Here is an 8,664-nt window from a genome sequence, read left to right on the forward strand (position 1 = left end):
TTGTATATAAGCCACCCAGTTTATGGTATTCTGTTACAGCAACCTGAACAACTAAGAAGCGTTCCACAAATTAGTTGTCCAATATGGTAACCAACAGCCAGGTGTAGCTACTGAATGTTTCATTTTAATTAATTCAAATTTAAACTTACATAGCCACAAATGGCTAGTGACTGCCATCCTGGACAGCACAGTTCTGGCAGATTTAGACCATTTTAAATGACCTGAGTCTATTATTACCTAGGTGCTGAGTGATGTTTTATGATATGGATGAAAACAGCCCAGACCTGCCTCTTCGAGTACTTCATTCTAGCTTTTTGATGGGGTCTCCACGGGATGAAAGGATAACTCAAAGCTTATTCAGGCTTCTGAGAATGCTAAGGACATTGAATTCACTGATTTTTTTTTTTTTTTTTTACTGATTTATGTTGGAGGTTTGTTTCTTAGACTTTATACTTTAGTGAAAAATGAGCAAAACTAAATTTTTTAAGTCTCAAAGCAGTGAAGCAATTAAACTCTTGGCTCCTTGGCACTTGAGAGTGTTTTTCAGTTGGAGGTTGTGACCTCTGTCTTAGGAGGATGGAGAGTTTCCAGTGGATTGGGGCAGTAGCCTGAGTTTCAGAGCTAAATATAGGTCACTGGCATGATGGCCTCTTTTTCCCAGTCTCATCAAAACCGTGTCGTTTTAATGAACATGGGGCTTTAGTGGGTGGTGGGATAAAATCTTGAGAAAACCCAGCAAGATGATGAGATACAGAAGTCTTTTTCATATGTAACTTGCTACTGAGCACAACTCAGTTCTGTTTTTACTTGCTTTTAAAAATAATTTGTAAATTACAGATTACTATTTAAAAAAAAAGCTAAAAATACACACAAATATGAGTTGCTGGAAAAATAATCTCAAATGTGATGCTCATGCTGAAACATAAGATGATTCTTCCTTCAAGTCATTGCTCTACTCTCAAGGAGGCTATCCTGACCACCTATTCAATCCTGCACATGTGTTTACTCATATATTTGCTAATTATTAAATTATATCCTTTAAAGTTTGGCATATTTCAAAGCCAAAATATTTTCCATGGCAGGTACCCTCTGATTCTCTAGAGCAAAGTCTCAAACGGTGATCCTCTGACCAGCAGCATCAGCAGCATCTGGAGGCTTCAACTTCTTAGGCCCCACCCCAGATCCACTGATCCAGGAACTTGAGGTATGGGCCCAGCCACCTGTATGTTAGGTTGTGCACACTCAAGTTTGAGGTCCACTGATCTAGGCTACATTGAATCCCCCAAAAATGTCCCAGAGGGGTAAACTTCCCTATATCCCAAGGATGGAAAAGGTGGAAACATCTTGTACATAAATGTACCTTGTAAGTTATGAAACAGAAGCCAATATTCTCTTTTGACCTAGTGTTATGAATCATGAATTTACTCACTTCAACAAAGCTTTCCTGCATCTTTATTCTCTGATCTTTTTTTTTTTCTTTTCCTGATAGAATTGCAACTTCTTTTTTTTTTTTATTTTAGAAATGTAACTTCTAAAAGAATTTTGGCGCTGCTCCTGAAGAGATGATATATGGTGCATGTATCTTCAGAAAATCTGACATACAAAAATTCAGATGTGTACAACTGATAATGTAGGTAAGCATTGCTCATGTCAAGAAAAGATTATTAGACTTTTAAATTATTCAACAGAGGACTCATTTAAATAGGAATATCATACAGTTTATTTAAAATATGCCAATCTGGGGACTTCCCTGCTGGTCCATGGGCTGAAACTCTGTGCTCCCAATGCAGGAGGTCCAGTTTGAGTCCCTGGTCAGGGAGTTAAATCCTATATGCCACAACTAGGACCTGGCACAACCAGATAAATAAATAAATATTTACTATATGCCAATCTACAGAAGATAAATTTAGAAATATCCAATGTGACAGTTAGAAGTCCGGTTCTGATTTCAGACTTCCCGGGTTCAAACTCCGGCTTTTCATTAACTGTAACCTGGGCCAAACCTCTCTAAGCTTAGTTTGCTCATTTATAAAATGGGTATAATAATTATTCTATCTCCAAAGTTTGTTTGAGGATTTAAGGAGCTAGTTAATACAGGTAGCATTTATCCTAAAGGCTGGAACATAGAAAGCTCTTATTAAATGCTTACTTTTCTAAATTAGCAGCATCCATGACCAGTCTGGTTTCTATGAAAACAGATTTTATCACTGAAGAATGTTTTTACAAAGCAGTTAAAGTTTACACAAAGCAAATGGGAGCTAGCCACACTGAGTACTGGAAACTAGGCAGGCATTCACCTTTTTAAGAGCGCCTCCCTAGCTAAACCAATTAGGGTAACGTCAATCTCCGAGACAGGGTTTAGGCATGAGCATTTCCTACAAACCTGGTCAGAGAACTGTAAGAAGCAGTTTGCTGTGGGCCTCTGGGAAAGATTTCTTTCCCTTCTAAGAAGATGCTTAAGAGAAACTCTGGAAATTACAGTATCAGGATATGATGCTTGGAGATGCAGCAGCCATCTTGTGACTATGAGGAAAGACACTGCTGACATTATGGCAATGTAAAAGAATGGAAACTAGCAAGGAACTTGATAACATTGTTGAGCTATGGAACCAGACTAGAAATGGCCTGACTCTTCATTATTAATTTAGTGGAAATAAAGGGTCCTCATTTTTTTTTACACAGGATCCTATGTTAGTACAAAAGCAAACTATATGATATAATACATTTAGATAGTATTTTAATTGGCTGTATGATAAAATAATATGCTGACTTCATTCTGGAGGTCATCTTAAAGCACACACAGAGAATTCTTAACGAATCGTTCCTTCCCTTCCAATTCATCTGTATATAACTGCAGTCTTACTTTCCTGGCTCCATATCTGATGTGCTTCACTAATTAACCATTAACTACATGTTTAATTATATTACCTTAATAAATTAAAATACAAATCGTTATTATAAAAATGTTTGTCATGTAAATACCCTTAGAACTATTTCAGACAATTAAAAAAAATGTTTTTATTCTAATGTAATCCTTTAACACTTAAATTCCCTGCTTCATTTCACAATTGTTATAGACATTGACATTTATTTCATGAGAATGAGAGCAAAATGTACAAAATGAGGCTTTACACATTAAAGAAAAAAAAAGTTTTCATTAAATGGACCTGACAAGGACACACCCAAAATTCCTACTACCAGAATGATCCTCTCCTCTTCTCAAGCAAATTACTTAATATTTTATTTTTCACTTTGCAGTAGTAATTTGCATTAGCTAACCATCTACGTAAACAGCATCTATTAGGGCTATATCTAAAATCTGAGGGCTATTTTCCCTTCAATGTCCCAAATAATGGTCCTTCAATAGAAGAACAGAAGGAGACTTGTTAAACCCTATATAGATTTATTTTTTTTTAAAAAAAGCTTTACCCCAGAAATATTATTTCACCCTTATTCTCAGATGGGGACCTCCCACATCTAAGATCTTAGATTTAAGAATTTTTAAAATGTTGAACCATATTGGACTGTAAACTCCCTGAGGGCAGGAATCCTTGCCTCTTTGTCTTAATACTGTATCCCAGCATTTTAGCATAGTAGCATGTAACAGAAGGAAAATATAAAACAAACCTCTAAATAGAAATAAATGTTGAATAAGTCAAGTATAAAGGCCATTCCTTTCATCTTTTTCTTAAAGAAATCATTATCTTTGTTTTCCTTCCCTTTAGAGTTTCCATTTGAGAATCTTTTCGGAAAGATAAAAAAGAAAGTCATAACACAAACACCCATTTGATCTCTTGTCTTCCCCTGTCTTTTCCTTTGCAAAACATGTAATGATATGTCTGAGGAAAAGAAGAGGTAAGCACACACAAAAAGAGGGTGGAATTAGAAATAGACACAATTTCAAGTCTGTCTTCCACTTGGTTTTCAGAGAGCAAAATTTTTAGCTAATTTTCCTTCTCCTAAAAAAGTTTATTCCATGTTATATTAGATTGGTTCTGGCTAATGTTTTCAGCATTTTATGATGTCATCTTTATATCACTGTAAATGTTTCTTCTCTTTGTTACTGCATTTTCCCTAATAGGTTTGCTGACCTGAAGATTTTCCCAATCTTTAGCAATACTAATGAACACAAATGAATAAATTAGGAAATCATCTGGGTTCACTACATTAAGTCTTAATAAAATGTTCAATTTATTTCCATTATTGACCAAACTCATAGTTTCAAGTTCATATTTAGGAGGTTTATTGTTTAGAATTTGATTTACACATCTTCTGTTTCTTTGGCATCATTTATTTCTTTTTTCTGCAAACTGGTTTTTGGCCATTTCACTACTCATTGACCCCTCCCCTCCATCAGAGGGATGAAGCAGGGTGAGAAAAAATGATAATGATATTTTAACATAGTCAGTGTTGCTCCTTTCTACTGTCTCTGATAAAAAGGTGTGCCAGAAAAAAATAAGTGTGTAATTGTTGACTGAAATAACATTTCAAGATTAAAAAAAATTCTTTATTGTTCATGATCTAGCAACTGTTACTATGAACTGAGTTAGTTCCCTACATACTACATTTAATAAATAAGATTTTTCAGGATAAAACATAGTTTATTATAATCATTCTAATCATAATCTCACCAAACTCATAAACTAAATGCCTACAAAATGTTGTCAATAAAAAAATGTCTGAAGAATCAAGAGTGAAAATGAAGCACAAGGTGGATTTAAAAATGGAGAATAATATAAAACAATGAATTGTTTTTGCCTCACAGATTTAAACCTCCTTATTTAGTGATGTAAGAGTCATAGATAGAAGAATATCTTTAACATAAATATCTATGGAAGATTTTAAAAAGTGAAGATGCAACTATAATGGTTACTCATAATCAATGATGTAATAGTCGATGATATAGGAGAACAAAGAACATTGCATAGCTACATATGGACTTCACAGAATCAGTTTGTTTTTAAAAGGGGGGCTTCATTAGACAAATATTTTTAGTTTTCACAAATTCAATGAACAAAGTCACCAGCTGAATAACAGAATATTTTAGCAATAAACATATTGGGAAGTATATTTTATTCAGTAGATTAACTTCAGAGAACTAAACTCTCCAGCACAGAGGGTTAGAGAATATATTTACACCTGCAGTATTTCACTCTATAAATAATCTATAATGTCAAAACCAATCTTGATGGGAAGATTGAAATTTTATGATGAGATAAAATGTTACAGTGAATGTTTTCAAATTTTTATAGCAGAGTATAAACAATATATAGGCATAATTTATCATTATTTTTTAAGTTCAAGGAAAGGATTCAACACTGATAAGTAAATATGAGACACAAAAATCAGAAATACTATTCCTAGTCATTTTCACACATTCTTTTACTTGAAAATTTTAATGATTAGTGAAATGAGCATTTACATATTTCAAGTGAAAAAAAGATACTTTATAACTCCAAAAATGTTTACTCTCTAAAGAAATCATCTATTCAATCATATGAAAAGGTGGCCTAGGATACTATCTCACTTGTTTTTGTTTTACTTAGCAAAATAATTTGTTTTACAGTACAATTGCTGATTTTTTTCCTATGTTCTTTTTCAACTAAGGACATACTTACTATCTTCATAAATATCTAAAATTTTCACAGAGATCAGTAAAAACTATGTCATATCGTAATACACATTTTTGTTCTTAGGAGGCTTTGGGCCTAAAATCCTATATTCTCTAATCAGATAACTCTTAACAAGAACAAAGATGGAAAAGATTTACCCTGCACTTAGATATATGAATACCAATATTTTAAAAGTTAAAAGCAGTTGTATCCATATTCTTAAAAAATTAGCTCAATCTAAAAATATTTGCCCAAGGATATACATAAATTCAACTGAAGTATCACTTCAAAATAAAACAAACAACAATGTAAGCATTATTATATGTCAAACTCCTAGAAAATCCCCAGGAGAAACTTAGAATAGTTATTTAAGAAATCCCTAGGTTCAAAATGAAATTCAACTTTTACAACATTCAGTGAACTAAAACTCAAAACATTTTGTTAAATTAAAGATGTTGGATGGATGATATTGTAATAGAAGAAAAATACAAAATGTTCCTGAGGAAAGAAAGGATAAACAGACAGCTTATTATTGAAAAAAATTGTGATCTATAGATGATCAGATCAGATAATACACAACTGCAAACTGCACGCTTGGCCTGCTGCTCCCTGACGGGTTATGACGACGTGTCTCTTCTCACCCATAGTTCACAGTTCACAGAAAACAGTAAAACAATACAACTGAATAATTTCCTTCGACCAAATCAAACTTTCTTTAAGGAAATAAAGAGAGAAGATAATAGATCAAATGTTGCCCCACCTCTTTTTTTTTTTTTCCTCCTTTTTTCTTTTAGTGAAACTGACATAAATTGTTGAGGAGAGCTACAGCGCCACCAACACAGATCAATGCAAAACAAAAAAGATCTCCCACCGTGTGCAAATAGAAAAAAAAAAAAAATTAGAAAAATGCCAAAAATTACAAAATGTCTCCCAAATGTACCTTTCTGGAGAAAAACAAGCTAGATCTGCAAAGATTATCTAATGAGGAGCCTCAGGGAACTACTAACATGGAATACAAGTTTAGATCTGATCAGCAAATAAAAGATCCACTATTTAGTAACAGCCATAACTTAATATAAACCCGGTTATGTCAATCTCCACCTTCATTATACCAAGGGCAGCTTTCTGTAGTTTGTATCTAAGCAATCCATCAAGAAAACTACAATAGGCCCATTTCACACCAAACCAAACTACATCTATAGTTTGCCTGCTGATCATTTAGTCCTGGACAAATTAGGTAATACATAATTTTTATAAAGAGGATATGCACATATTTGGCATTACCAACATTGCTGGCACAAAACAAGTCCATCTTGAGATAGCTGAGTTCCCTTTAGCTCATTGTAATTAAAGTATAATTTATAAATATTTTGCTTTAATCATGAGGTTAAAAAAATTTTTTTTTTCTTTTGGTAAAAATTAACCAGATAAGATTAGGTGGAAATGTGCAGAGATCAAAGCTAAAGAAAAACACCAAGACTGGTTTTGTGAGAAGAAACACAATGAAAATCCTTTTTTAGCTGGCGGCTCAGTCAAAGATGTAATGGCATAAATGTTGTAAAATGACAAACTTACCATTAGTGGAGGCAAAGAAGAAGCCAGTTCTGGAAAAAGAATTGTAACAATATAGGCTGGATACTTGTGTCCCTAGAAACAACAGCCTCCAGGCAGCGTATGGATCTTCCAACATCTTTAAAATATCTGGTAAAGAAAAAGTCAGACTTTCTTCCATTATCGGTGGCTGCATGGGGTGGCTTCCCCAGGATCTGTGGGCGTTTGGGAAAAAAATCGGAGAAATATCCACGAAGATTAAAAGCAGAGGAGGCAGCGGCAGCCAGAAGACTCTGGGGTTAACAACTTTGCGATGGCAAGCAGGCGGGCTCTGATTGGCTGGGCGGCCAGCGTCCCTACAGTCTGCACTATCCCCCGCTACCCCCGCCTCCTGCAGCTCGGAAAAAAATGCAGTGTGAGTGCCATTTTACACTGGGCTTTTAAAAACACAGCCACCCAAACGACAAAGTCTGAAGCTCGCTACCAAGTGACACTGCAAAACAATAGCGCCCACGACTGCCCGCGCTAGCTCGAGAAAATGCCCCCTTTGATGTCTCCAGCCACATTCTTTATTTCTTGCAATTTTTTTTTTTTTTTTTTAAGGACGAGCACGCTTTTCTTAAGCAGCTTGTCATTCACCAACGTCGTGGTCTTCTTTGGATACCAGCGTGGCCAGTGAAAAATGATCCCCATCAAAACATTTTTTTAAATTGAACATCCCAAAGGTACCTAGAGAAGCCTTGCACCGAATTCACGTCGTCTCCAGGTCAGGGAGCTTTCACTCCTTGAAAAAAAAAAAATTAGAATGGGTTAGCACTACTACTTCCTCTTGTTCAGAAAATACAAATAAAATAATGATTTTAGCGGCTACGTTACAAACAATAGGCATGCGTACTTTTTTCTCCTTCTTAAAAAATTGTTTCAGAAACCTTTGCTGACTGATAGAATCCTACCAGCCTGCCTTACAAACAAAATGGCTGTGGTACTGAGTTTTTTTGGATCCTCCCACTGTGGCTCCTCCAGGCCTCCAGGAAGTGGTAAAAATCCAAAATAAATACAGTACTAAAAGTACATTGTCCAGGCTGAACTCGGGTGAAGCCTTGGATGGGGGGATGTCTTTAAAATGTGCTGCTTTTTATTAGTTTTTTTTTTAATTGTTTTGAAAAGAACATCAATCACTAGAGATTTACTTGACTGTAATTTGAACTTCCTGTTTTACATATTTATAAGGTCTTTCACCTATCTTGGCAGGCTTTCAAATTAAGTGGGCTGGGAAATTTGATGCTCTGTGTCTAGTTGTGAGCTGAGTCAGGTATTTGGTGGTTGCAACTGGGCTTTTAAATAAAAACGAAGTCGAAAACTTAAAAAAAAAAGGATGAACGTTAAATGAACGCTACAGTATGATTGATTGCAAATGTAAAGCCACAAATGTCAGCAAATATGGAAATATGTCAAATACCGCATACATGTGTTAATTGAACACATTCAGTATAAAATTCTT

The 8,664-nt window shown here is 34.8% G+C and overlaps 1 protein-coding gene across 2 annotated transcripts in view; it reads right to left on the reverse strand.

Moving 5' to 3' along the window:
• EPC1 (enhancer of polycomb homolog 1) overlaps positions 1-7,923 on the reverse strand; it is a 96,688-nt gene extending 88,765 nt beyond the window's left edge. The window contains exons 1-2 of one of the 2 annotated variants that reach the window (XM_025264314.3): positions 7,893-7,923; positions 7,188-7,313 (exon numbers count right to left, since the gene is read on the reverse strand). In XM_025264314.3, coding sequence (XP_025120099.1) covers positions 7,188-7,190 — 3 coding nt within the window. In that variant the 5' untranslated portion in view covers positions 7,191-7,313; positions 7,893-7,923. Of the gene's footprint in view, positions 1-7,187; positions 7,837-7,892 lie in introns of those variants that run through there. The other variant, XM_025264313.3, reaches the window with a different exon arrangement.
• Between the last annotated feature and the right edge of the window lie 741 nt (positions 7,924-8,664).

The sequence above is a fragment of the Bubalus bubalis genome, chromosome 14 (genome assembly GCF_019923935.1).
Source record: "Bubalus bubalis isolate 160015118507 breed Murrah chromosome 14, NDDB_SH_1, whole genome shotgun sequence".
Classification (NCBI taxonomy): Eukaryota; Metazoa; Chordata; class Mammalia; order Artiodactyla; family Bovidae; genus Bubalus; species Bubalus bubalis.